Source organism: Macrobrachium nipponense, chromosome 28, assembly GCF_015104395.2.
Source record: "Macrobrachium nipponense isolate FS-2020 chromosome 28, ASM1510439v2, whole genome shotgun sequence".
In the NCBI taxonomy this organism is placed as follows: domain Eukaryota; kingdom Metazoa; phylum Arthropoda; class Malacostraca; order Decapoda; family Palaemonidae; genus Macrobrachium; species Macrobrachium nipponense.
Window position 1 is genome coordinate 21333586 of NC_087217.1, and position 13387 is coordinate 21346972.

The following is a 13387-nucleotide window of genomic DNA, read 5'->3' on the forward strand; positions in this document are numbered from 1 at the left end:
AATAAGTTGTGCGATAGCCTTGGCGGAGAAAAACTTTAAAATTTTATGCTGCTAACTATGCTATTATTAGCATCATAACGATCTAAATGTCGTCACATCCAGTGTACTTAGTCACTTATTTCTGGAGATTCATATAATTATATCAATAAATTTTAAAAAACGTAATTTTTTTTTGTTCTTCAGAATCGTAATTTACACAATATTTAAGGACGTTTCTCTGTTACTGAGAACTGCGTGGATAGAGTTAGCACTAGATGTTACAATTAGTAAGCGCTTTAGCGTAAAAATAATGTCAACAAACTATCAGCTGATGTGATAGAAACCGAGAGCAACAACGCCCCAAAATGTGATATTGTAAAGATGGTTTCCTTTCAAGCTCTTCTTATTATTATTGTGATTGTTTACTATATTATCACACGGTAAGATAATGATATTGTGTTGTATGGCTTCACATCAAACTAATTTTAGCCAGGTTTAGGGTAGATTTAACCCAACTTATTGAGGTGGACTAACTTGGCCTTCATGAGGTAGCTACCTTAGGTAGATTGTCGTAGGTATGGGAGTTAGCTAGTACTAGCTACAACTTTTGCGTGCCGTAGTCTTTGGATAGCTTATGTCATAATTAACTATCAATTATTCAAGGCTAGTATTATTAAAAAAATTGGCGTCAATAGTGCTTAGGCTATTAACGACTTGGATCTCTTCATTCTTAGCTAGGGGAAAGAAAACCAAAATGACCTGGCGGTTACCTAGTAGGGTATAGGGTACCTAGGTAGTAGTAGGCAATTCAACCTGGTGATATTGAATTCCACATTGCCAAGGAGTTTATATATTTTCACACTGTAAAAGTATTCTTAACCCATTGCTAACAACTCTAAAATACTAGGTAGGTTTTAATTGGAAGACAAATGTTAAATTATTGTAGGCTTAAACCTACCTACCCTATAGTTAGAGATGTTTAGTAGGTACCTAGCTAGTGGAGATGAAAAATTGTAAACAATTCCACTTCTTATGGAAGTCATAAAAGTTTGAAATGAATAGGGGCTACTAAATTTTTATTTAATTTTTAAGAAGACACAAGGAAAAGTGAACAATTTGCAAGTACCTAGATAGTATATACACCTGTGGTCACTGCAGATTGTATATACTACATATATGTATTTTACAAATGACCTTCACTGTACATGAAAAACCTTGGCCCTATGTCAAAAAAGAACAAACAGATACCTTTGTCAATTTGAATAGTGTGTTGCGGGTTAAAAAATCCAGTAGGTAAAGTATGATTTCTGGAGATTGGAAATCATGCTAGGTAGGCCTAGGGCTAGTGAGGAGTCAGCGTCCTTTAAATTGTTTCTTGATAATGCAGGCTCCACACAAATAGGTACACACAACTCAACACCTTGGGTTAAGTTGGTTTAAAGAGGACTAGGTTACAATTTTTTTTCTAGTTGCCATTGCCAAATTTTCTGTTCAATTGCAGGCCATGCCCTTCCCACCTCCCCAGTGCCCCATCTGCTAGGTGTTTGGTTACAGATGGTTAAGTTAGGATACTATATCCTCATTGCCAACTCCCTGAGGTCAGCCGTATTTAGTATGATATCTTGGCCTCTTCTCTTAGCTCTCTTTTGACCATTGATTTCTTGGTATTGAGTACAAATAACTTATCCTTGGCCAGGCTTGCATCAAGCTACTTGGTTAACTGGAGCCCCTTATTTAAAAGTAAGGTAAAATATTTATAATTAGTGTATGAATATGAATTGCTTTCGTACTCCTGTAAGATATATAAAAAACATTAAAATTAGAACTTATTTTTAGTGATATTCAGATAACTTCAATCTAACAACCTAATATGCTTTCCAAGAATATGTATCATCATGAAAAACCAGGCAACAAAGTAGATGAGAGGGTTTATTAAAATTTCAAGTTTGACCTTTTCCCTGGATAGATCTCAAATGATTATACTCCATTTATATCTTAGATGTTTATGGTGTATATTCATTCACTCAAAGGTCTAGGATTGTTCTAGAGTAAAGTGCTGATAGATGGCCCTCTTGTAGCTGGCATCCTATGAGCTTGTTATCATATAAATTTGGACCTAATAATCATGATTTAAAAGCATCCGAGCATATGAATTTGATTTCTTAAAACTACACTCTCTGTAAAGACTACAGGTATAGTCTAGTATCAATATCTGTAATTTGTTCTTTCTAACTTAAACAACATTTTTGAATGAACTGAACTTTGTATATTTAGATATCGTTATATTTTCTTTCTTTATTTTTTCCATTGCAGAGGAATTCCTAGGTTGCTGTCTTGGTTGATTGTTGCTAAGTACCAAACAGAAATAAAGTTTGGGAGAATATCAATCTTACGTCTGAGTTTTGAGGATGTCCTCGTTAAGAAATCAGGTTTAAGCATTGTAAGTTGGCTATTTAATTTTTTAAACTGTTTGTTTCTTTTAACAATAGTATACTTGCCTCTGAGTTTTAGCAAATGTAACAGTATAGTTAATTTGGAGTTACCTGATTTATTCATTGAGGTTTGCTGCTAATTTTGAAATTGAAACAGAAATAAGTAACTTTTTTGCTTAGAAATAAGTAACTTTTTTGCATTCCAAATGCCTAGAATTGTGAGTGGAATGAAATGTTATGCACAGTTCAAGAGGCTATTGACTGCATTGTAAAATGGATTAAACTGTATTCATATTGTATTTACAAATTTGTCACAGATATTTATTGTGTAGGGTGTAAGAAAAGTTTGATTATGTTGAGAATTTATTATGAAAGTTTCCATTTTTTGTGGATCAATTTAATTTCCAAAATTTGTGAAATGTATCTAGTATTTTTTTATATGTTTTACCTCTGAAAATGACAAAACCTCACACTTTGTGACTCCCTGGATTATCACTATTGCTAATATAATAGAGGTCAGTGGGCCTCAATATTACATGCCACCATCACATTTCTGCATTTCTGGAAGCTGGAGTCCCTTCATCTTGGCAATCTGGAGAGAGCTTTGTGGGTTTTAGTAATTTTCATGTCTTCTTTTCATTCCATATGTATGCATACTGAACAATACGTTACTAATTTCTAGGAGCAATAGAATGCGGCCAAGGGACAATCTAAAAGCACTAGTCCCCAGCTCCACCCTCTAGATATTGCTGATTTTGTGATATTCACAAATATAATGAAGCATGTTTGGGGCAGAAGGTTAATATTGCTTTCTTTTTTAACATTTCAGAAAGTAGAACGAGTTGGTGCTACAAGCAGCTTTTTTAATCAGGAAGAAAGAAAAATATTTGCACTAAAGGTTCATGATGTTCGAATTGAAAAGGAGGTAGGTAGTGTAGAGTATTTTTAATAAATTTTTAACATTTGTGAAGTAAATTTTCAGGTTTCCACAATAAACATTCCTTATTTTGCTTTTGCCCTAATACCTGGTAGTATACTTGGGTCAGCTGAGCGCTGATTAACTTCTAAATGTTCCTTGTCTCATTTACCACACTGTGCTCCTAGAGTCTGTGTTGTAAAATGTATGGATGATTTGCCAAGTGTTCTTCAGTTTCAGATTAGCCTTTTCATTTTCCATCTCTTGATAGTTGTTATTGTGATTATTTTGTGTTTGGTTCAATACAGATCCCATCCGCTTACATAAGGCACGCCACATAATCTTAAGGAACACTCCCTTATTAGCCAGCATATATCTGGGACCCACAGAGTGCCTGGTGGCCAAATCATTCCCTTGTGTGTTTAGGTAATGAATACAGCTGAAGCACAAATTCTAGAACTTATGGTATTGATGTTAAGTTAGATGCCTGATATAAAATCAGCCTTTGAAAATGATTAATTGTGTATTTTGTACATGCAACTTCCCCGGCAGATATATACTTAGCTTATGTCTCTGACGTCCGACAGAAATTCGAATTTCGCGGCACACGCTGCAGGTAGGTCAGGTGATCTATCCCCCTGCCGCTGGGTGGCAGGAATAGGAACCATTCCCGTTCTAGAACCAGATTTTCTCTGTCGCGGTAGTGTCAACATATGTTGTTGCTACCTCCTGACTTGATTTTCGTTTTTCATCGCCATCGATCTTCTGGGCTGTTTTTTGCAGGGAAGTACTGGGTCTTTGGTTCGGCATACGCTTTTATTAACTTTTTAATGAATTTGGCTTCGAAAATTTCGAAGAATATATGACGTGTAACTACCGAAATTTTCGGTAGACACTCACATAGTTTGCAAGAAGGGAAATATTAATATTTATTCATTAATACGTGTAATAAGTGTTAGAATTGATTGAGGAAATATACTGACTTCCTACTTTAGGGAGTCAGTAAAGCATGTAACTAGATACGTTTCTTTTAAAAGTTTTTTGGAAACTCGTACTAACGAGCAATTAGAGTATTAACAGTACTAGTAGTGTTGCATCCTCATCACCTTCTTACTTCGCAGAAACTTCAAATTCATAATTGCAATTTCAAGACAAGATTGTGGCTCAAAATGCGAGCTATGAAAGGTAAGAAGTGATTACTAAGTGTTCCCCATTGCAGTGGAGGGTGCGTCTGATCGGCTCTGTCTCGTTCCCAGGCCTAGACCTCTTTCAAGCTCCCAAGCCCAGGGGAGAAGGAATGTCAAAAGCCGTAAGGAGGTTTCAGAGAATCCCCACCGGTCAGGCGTCCCCTCGGCAGGTTCTGTAGAGCGTCCCAGACTGCCAAGGATAGCCATTGAAAGGGCATCCTTAAAAAAGTGCGTCTCTCATCTTACATCCGAAAAGACGAAGAATGTATATGTTTTTGATGATCTAGCGCGTCTCTGAAAACTAAGAGAACACTGAGCAAGAGCCAGCCAGGAACTTAGGAAGCCGCGTTCCAGCCAAGCCAGCGTGAGCCCACGTTCCAACAGCCAGCAGCGAGCCGTGTTCCAGAAAACAGACTAGCGCGAGCCGCGTGCCTACAACCAAACGCGAGCCGCGTTCTAGCAACTGAGCGCGAGCCGCGTTCTAGCAACTGAGCGCGAGCCGCGTTCTAGAAAATTTTTCTTGGCGGAAGGCGCCTTCAAAGAGACGAAGCGCCAGCCTGGCGCAAATTGCGCCAGAAAAACAGACGGCTAGAGCAAGGAGCCTTATAGTACAGTGGCAATCAGAACGATCCTTCCATTGAACGTTTCCGGGCAAGAGGCTCTTTCTAAAAGGGGTCTAGTAGGCGCTCGGAACTATCAGGGCGCACGGGACCTTCCACGCAAGCGAACGTTCCAGGGGCGAGTCTCCTTTCTAGCGTGCGGAACATTCCAGGCGCGCGGAACTATCCAGGCGCTAGGCGCAAGGAGCCAGGCGCCAGAATATTCCAAATCTTATGAGAGAGAGGTCAGTCGCGAGGCTTCTCTTTGAGTTTTTAACTTGAGCAACGCCGTCGCGTTTGTCAGAAGGATTCTGATACTAAGAGAAGCCTTTTTGTTCCGATACGTAATACAAACCATCGGTCCTTTAAAACAATAGGAAGTAGCTAGCGGCAGCTGGAACGTGGCGTAAGCTTCGAACAAGGGGAGAACGGTAGTTAACTGCTTGTCCGATCGTCGCGCGCGCGCGACTGGGAGGTAAACAAATCACTTTTGCTTTCGGCCGTGTGTGGGAAGGACGTGTTCGCCATCGCTCTGCCCGCTTGTCGTTTGCTTCATCTTTGAGTATTTGTTTTCTCTTTCTGTATATCAGGAGTGATTGTAAGTACTTTTTTCTCTATTCAATTGATGTGCAATGAGTGAATTAGAGGAGATTGAGATTTCACCGCGCCCTCCAGTCGCCCGTAGAGTGTGTCCCGGGCTGGAGGGACGTAAATGTGGGGGGTTCAGGTCTTTTGTGGAGGTGGACCCCCACGAGGTTTGTTCTCGTTTGTCGAGGGCGAGAGTGCTCTCGCAACGAGCCATGTATGGTTTGTATGAATTGGGTCCGAGGCGCAGTGGCGTGTACGAGGGCAGGAAGAGACTTAGGCCGGCCAAGAAGTCATCGGAAAGTCCAGTGCTCCTTTGGTGACGGACACTTCGTCCTCTTTCCTGCCTCCCGCCAGCCCCCACGGTTTGCGCCTTCCCCTGCGGGGGGGGGGGGGTAGGGGGTGCGGAGTCCTTTTCCTCTCTCGATCCGTCGAGTGTGGAGGAGGGCGCCCGCTACCCGGACGTACAGTTGTATTCGGGGTCTTCTGTCCGCTCTGGGGGGGGTATTTCGCCCCCCAGGCGCGGGGAAGCCCCTCCTATTAACCCGACTGTTGCTTCCGCAGGTGTGCCAGCAGCGAAGGACGACTTGGGACGGGTGTGGGAGTCGCTGGGACTGCAGGGAGTGCCCAGCATCCAGGGGTTGCTACAGCGGTTGGCGGGGTGGCGGCGTGGTCACTCATGGTGCGGTGACCACCACGACGACCACATTAACTACCCCTGCGTATGAGATGCCACCACATCTTGTATATACGCCTCATATAATGTCGGTGACACCCACGGTGGCAGTACAAAAACCAATTGCCGCCGTTCCAAAGAGGACGATGCCACCACCACCTGGATTTTTTCCTTTGCCGACCCCGGACTTCCGCTGCCCAAGAGTACCCCCTGGACCTGCCGCCAGTGCCACGGATGACGATGACTGTCGACAGGACGCCTGGCTCTCCCGTAGTACCTGCCGTGCCTGCCGTACCTGTGGCCGCTCCAGCGACTCTTTCCCTTTCAGGTACACATTACCTTTCAGATGTTCCTGCTGTTCCTGCTGTTCCCGGACCTGTTCCTGCCGTTCCCGCTGCTGGTGTTGCTGTAACAGTCTCAGGTCCTTCCGGACAGGTGCAGTCGGGCCCTGTTGCTTCGGCAACTGCCCCGGCTCCCTCCTGGATGGAAGACCTGACGTCTGTCCTGCGGAGCCTGGCGAAGAAGAAGAGGAAGAGGAAGAAGGTGTCGTCATCGTCTTCATCGTCTTTCTTCGTCGTCTGCTGCCTCTCCTTCCCCTTCGACTTCTAAGGCCAAACAGCCGAAGAAGAAGAAGGTTGCCTCCTCCCCCCCTAAGAAGACTCCTTCGGGATCTTCTAAGGGCCCGGCTCGCTCAGGCGAGCTGGGGAGCTCTTCTGCTGGTCCTCCTGTTCTTCGGGTGCGGGGCCCGTCGCGTTCGCTTCTGCAAAGAAGAAGTCGACGGGGACCAGAGGTGCATCAGCCTCGGCTGGTGCGTCCTCACCTGGTGCTAGTGGTTCTGCCGCTAAACCAGGTCCGTCTCGGCTGCTTCTCGTTCGCGAGAAGCACCGAGTGGACGCTCTTCTAAAGAGGACCGTCCAGCCAAAGTTTCGACGACCGACCGAGCTCGCTCGCCGTCAAGACAGCGGCACGGAGCAGAAGGACTGGCGAGAGCGTGCACACGACTCTCGCCAGGCCAGTGGACGCTCTCGCAGCGACCAAACCGGTTGCTGCTCGGCTGACGTGACGGTCACTGACCGGCCACGGGTTGAGGCGAGGAAGGAGTCCCCACGGCCGCCGGTACCAGCCACGGCTGGTACCAGCGGTTTGACGCGCGAGAGGACGCTGGCCGGTCTCGACGCGAAAGGGAGCCTAGCAGGTCACCCGTCCGCCGCTCCCGATGGGACCGGGCGGAGACGGTGACCAGCGGCAGCTCGCCTGACGCTAGAGAGCGGTCTCGACGTTCTCAGCCGAGCCAATCGCCCCAGGCGGAGCGGCGACGCTAGGCCTACTGCTAGACCGTCACCGCGGGTTGACGATCGGCAGCAGCCCTCTACGCACGCTGGTCCTGCCAGCGAGCGTGGGGGGAGCGTCAGGTCTGCCTCTCCTATACCTTCAACCTCCTCGGGCTATACCGGGAGGAGACGAGGTACCAAGGAGCGATCACGAGAGGTGCGCCGCTCGTGACCCGGCTATGACGCCGTACGGCTCAGGCACGGTCTTAGGACCGACCAGGACGTACGCGCAAGTAGTTGGAGGCGACCGTCAGGGGTCTGTCGCTGTTCCTCTTCTGAAGGAGGAGTATCGAGGGATATGCTCTTGTTGGAGGGACTGGACGGTCCTACTCCACAAGACGCTGTGACGCCGAGATACAGAGGAACTTCGCGGAAGTCATTAAGCTGATGCGTCTGCATAATGGCCTCGCGGAAGGATCGCCGCTACCCCACCATCGGAGCCCACGTCCCGGCTCGAGTCATTTTGGGGTCCCAAGAGGGAGCCAAAATGATGATGGGGTTGCCACGATCAGAGCTTGCGGACTCAGTCCTGGAGGATCAGGTGGAGAATCTCGTCTCAGGACGGGAGGACTCGCTAAAATCCGGACGGTCCTCTAAGCTGCTTCCTCCTCCTCTACAGCGGCAGAGGCGTTTCTACGTGCCATCAGAAGACCCGATACTGCCGAAACAGGTTAACCCACCGGAGTTAGCGAGGCTGACTCCAGGTGTGTCCCCTGCAGCAGCTCCTGTCGGAGAACCTATGGTTCTCGCAGCAGGAGGCACTTGCCCTGGAATCTACCGCTATGGCAGCATTCCAGGCAGTTTCCTGGTTGGATTTGTCGGTCCCTCACAATATCCAAGGGTAGCGGCCGGCTCCGGGAGTTTCTGCTCTCGAAGACGACGCTTCTTTTAGGAGACTGTGCCAGTCTGGAGGAAGAGCAATCTCTTACCTCGCCCATCAGACTGCTAACCTGTGGGCCGAACTTGGCTTCTTCGGCGTAGGGACGCAGTCCTTACCCGAGTGACCAAGGGGGCTGGGCGTGAGGCGGCACTCGGGCTAAGAAATGGACCTCTTAGGAGTTCCCCAGCTCTCTTTCCTGGAGAGATGGTGGACCGCTGCGGTGGAACAGCGGCGCACTGACGAGAGTGACCGCTTAGTTCACCAGGCAGTCTCGAAGGTTTCTGGGCAACCTCGAGTAACTGCGGCCAAACCAAAGAGCTTGGCTAGCGCTTCCACGGCCGGCGAAGACGGTTGCACCGTCCAAACCCCCCCCGTGTGAAGACTCCAGTTGTTTCGACTTCTGCGAGAGGAGGCCGCAACCAGCCCTCCTCCCAGCCCTCCTTTCCCCGAGGAGGTGTTGGGAAGAAGTCGAAACGAGGAGGGAAACGCTAGGGAGACGGCGTTCCCCCTCACCTGCTGCCGGAAGTGGGGGGTGCCTGGCGAGCCATTGGGCGACTTTGGCAGCGCTACGGCGCCGAGAACTGGATAGTAGACGTCCTTCGGGAGGGGGGATATCTACTACCCTTCGAGTCTCGGCCCCCCCTCATCTCCAAACCGGTCCATCTACAGACCTATGTCCGGGGATCAGCAAAGGACAACGCTCTTCGACAGGAGATCAAGACCATGCTGGCGAAACGAGCTGTAGAAATCGTGGAGGACCAGTCACCAGGCTTCTACAGCCGCCTCTTCCTAGTGGAGAAGGCATCGGGGGGCTGGCGCCCGGTGATAGACCTCCTCTCCCCCTGAACCGCTTCGTTCGCACGACGCGGTTCACGATGGAGTTCGGCAACGCTCAGTGCTCGACTCAATCAGGGAAAGGAACGATTTCATGCTTTCGGTGGACTTGAAGGCAGCGTATTTTCAAATACCCATCCATCAGTCCTCCAGAAAGTACTCCGCTTCATCTTCGACGGGACGGTGTACCAATTCAGGGCACTTTGTTTCGGTCTCTCAACTCGCCCCACAGGTGTTCACGCGAGTGTTCACTCTGGTGTCGGCTTGGGCCCATTCGAACGGGATACGTCTTCTGATGTATCTCGACGATTGGCTGGTCCTGGCGAGCTCCCGCTCGCAGTTGCTACAGGACAGAGATCGACTCCTCAAGTTTTGGCGCGATCTGGGGATCGTGATAAACTACGAGAAGTCCGATCTCGAAACCCAAGCAGAAGATGAAGTACCTGGGTATGCTGATAGATACGGTAGCAGGGCAAGTCTTTCCGCAGACTTGCGTATCAGCAAATTCAGGGAGGCAGCCCGCCGGTTCCTGTCGCGGCAGGATAACAGGCAGCACAGCAATGGCAAGTCGTGATCGGCCATCTGTCGTCACTCGCGAAGTTAGTCCCTCACGGGGCGTCTTCACCTGCGGTCTCTCCAGTGGAGGCTAAGGGAGAGTTTGGGTCTCAGGCCAAGGATCCTCCTTACTTTCCCGTGGCTATCACGGACAAGGTGAGGCAGGACCTAGCCTGGTGGCGGTCGACGACAAGAACCTCTTAAGAGGAGTGCCCATACGCACTCCCCCCCCGGAGATGCTTCTGTCTCAGACGCATCGACCGAGGGATGGGGCGCACACCTGGAGGAGTTGCTGACTGCAGGTGTGTGGGACCATCACGAGAAGCACCTTCACATCAATGTCCCTGGAACTCAAGGCGGCGTTTCAACGCTCTCCAAGAGTTTCGGGACCGCTTGGTGGAAATCACACTCAGTGGTGTTTGAGTGCGACAACACCACAGTAGTGGCATATGTCAACAAGCAGGGGGGGCTAGTGTCTCTTCCGCTCCATCAGTTGACGGTGCAGGTGCACGAGTGGGCCACGGCTCACTCGATAGAGCTGTCAGCACGCTACATTCCAGGCAAGAGGAATGTAGTAGCGGACAAGCTCAGCCGTCGGGATCAGGTGATAGGGACCGAACTGGTCTCTACACCAAGATGTGGCGGAAAGGCTCTTCAACCTGTGGGGGCGACCGGTCGTAGACCTGTTCGCCACCCACCCGGCACAACAGGAAGATCCAGGTGTTTCTTCTCGGCCGTGCCGGACCCATGGGCAGCTGCAGAGGACGCTCTCCAACACCCCTGGGACAACCTCTTCGCTTACGCCTTTCCTCCCTTCTGTCTGATTCGGAAAGTGATCATCGACGCGCTGGTCACTCCCAATTCTCAGAATGATCCTGGTGGCTCCCAAACCCCGGCCTCAAGCCGTTTGGTATCCGGACCTGTTGGCTCTTCTTGCAGACGCACCGAGAGAGCTACCCAACTGGCACAACCTTCTAGCCCAGCCACACGTAGAACGGTACCACCGCGCAGTCCAGTCCCTTCAACTCACGGCTGGCTGTTATCCACCATCTCTTGCGAACGAGAGGCTTTTCTCGTAGCGCAGCAACAGAGATGGCTGGACACGTCAGACAGTCCTCTGCAGCTGTGTACCAGGGGAAGTGGGCCGTCTTCTGTGGTTGGTGTCGTAGACAGGGTTTGTCTCCTCTCAGAGCCACTCTTCAGCAGGTAGCGGATTTCCTCGTGTTTCTTCGCCGAGAGAAGCTCCTCTCAGTACCCACAGTTAAGGGATATAGAGCCGCTCTGGCTCTCGTCCTAAAACTGAGGGGACTGGACATCACGAATTCGTTCGAGATATCCTTGCTAATGAGGAGCTTCGAAAGGTCTTGCCCACCCAGGGAACTCAGGCCCCCTGCGTGGGACGTGACTCTCGTCCTTAGGAGTCTGACTCGAGCACCGTTCGAGCCACTCCGAGAGTCGTCAGACAGGGATCTGACCCTCAAGACCCTCTTCTTGCTGGCCCTGGCATCGGCGAAGAGAGTAGGGGAACTACATGGCCTTTCTTATGATGTTAAAAACATACCAGAGGCTGGGGATCTGTGACGCTCGATTTCGTCCCGAACTTCGTAGCTAAGACCAGAATCCGTCGATCCTGACGACAGGTTCGAGTCTTTCACGATCCCCTCCCTGCTGGACTTTACAGATAACGATGCGGATGAGATGCTGCTTTGTCCTGTGAGGGCGCTACGGCGCTATCTGAAGAGAACTCGACATCTCAGGCCTGAGTGTCGACGCCTCTTCGTTAGCACTGGGGTCACAAGAAAGAAGTCTCCAAGAACAGCTTTCTTTCTGGCTACGTGAGGTGATCAGGAGAGCGTACGAAGCTGATGGTAGCGACGACATCCGTACGCTCCGTCCGAGAGCCCACGAAGTCAGAGGTATCGGACCCTCCTTAGCGTTCCGTAAGAACTTCTCCGTGGCGCAGGTCCTGAAGGCAGGTGTCTGGCCAACCAGACCACCTTCACGTCCTTCTACCTTCGGGATATTGCCCACAAGTCCTTGGATACTTTTTTCCTTGGGACCTGTGGTGGCTGCTCAACGTTGTGTAAGCTTACCCACACACCCGAGCAGGCAGAACAGCATCGATTCCTGGTATGACTGGGAGAATGAATGCGTGAATGAGAGAGTGACTGGCTTCTCTTCACCATCTTTTTCTACCTCTACCTGTGGGCAGAGGGATACGGTCGTTACCTTGCTGGATAGGAGTCCGATGCAGGTAAGCTATTCAACAGAGCTCCATCCTATCTCTTTAACTAGAGATAGGAGTAAATATCCACCACTTTCTCCAACAAGGGGGAGAAAGTGGAGGCCAACATGAGACAAACCCATTACTTTACATTTGCTCATGTAAGGAAAAAGTTCTTACAATGCTGGTACGAAGAGATACGCTTGCCTCTCTCTTTAGTACTCGGCCCAGAGGTCTGACCATTGATCCTGCGGTGCACCACCCCCGATCAAATCGGACAGAGGCTTGGATCCCTCCCTCGCTCTTACGACCAGGGAGGCATTCCAGGGATGGACGAACACCAGTCTGTTCATCAAAAGACTCAGATTCCCCCACCAACCAAGAAGTGAGTCTTCCTATTGTTAAAGGACCGATGGTTTGTATTACGTATCGAACAAATGACAATTTGTCGAAAATTGCATTTTTCCTAACTATACAAACCTGAGGTCCTTTAACATAAAGTCCCTCCTCATGCCACCCCTCACTCTGCGTATTTTGCATGGGCCAAAAGCAAAAGTGATTTGTTTACCTCCCAGTCGCGCGGCGCGCGACGATCGGACAAGCAGTTAACTACCGTTCTCCCCTTGTTCGAAGCTTACGACCGTTCCAGCTGCCGCTAGCTACTTCCTATTGTTAAAGGACCTCAGGTTTGTATAGTTAGGAAAAATGCAATTTTCGACAAATTGTCATTTTTTTTTTTTTTTTTTTTTTTTTTTTTTTTTCATTATTCAGAAGGACTCCTGTGTTTGGGCAGTTCCTCCTCAATGCGGACTCTCTCCTTCATTCATGCTCTTCCCTCGTTTATGAAGAGGCAAGAGCTTTGGGAGTTTTTCTTATAAGAATCTCATCGACGTTTGGGTATGATGGCGGATAGGAAATATCTACTTCCTTCCGTAAACCCTACAGATGAACAGGAATTCTGTCTCTTCCGCGATTTTATGAGGAAATCACGAAGATTTAAAGAGTTCCTGGATTAACTTCCTTCCTTAAGGAGATATATATACTCTTTCTATCATTCTATTAACGAAAAGAACGAAGACAGTAAAAATTTTTCCTTTCTCTATCTGCCTCGGCAGGGAAAGAAGGTAGTAGAGTATCTGCTGTTTGAGAATACGATACGGCAAATCACACATACCGTAGTTACTTCTTT

The 13387-nt window shown here is 48.7% G+C and overlaps 1 protein-coding gene across 1 annotated transcript in view; it reads left to right on the forward strand.

Annotated features, from left to right (window-relative positions):
• Nucleotides 1-263: 263 nt before the first annotated feature.
• The window catches only part of LOC135201558 (protein hobbit-like), a 105206-nt gene continuing 92082 nt past the window's right edge, over nt 264-13387 (forward strand). The window contains 3 exon segments of the mRNA XM_064230563.1: nt 264-419; nt 2293-2419; nt 3241-3336. Of these exon segments, the coding sequence (XP_064086633.1) occupies nt 361-419; nt 2293-2419; nt 3241-3336 (282 nt within the window). The 5' untranslated portion in view covers nt 264-360.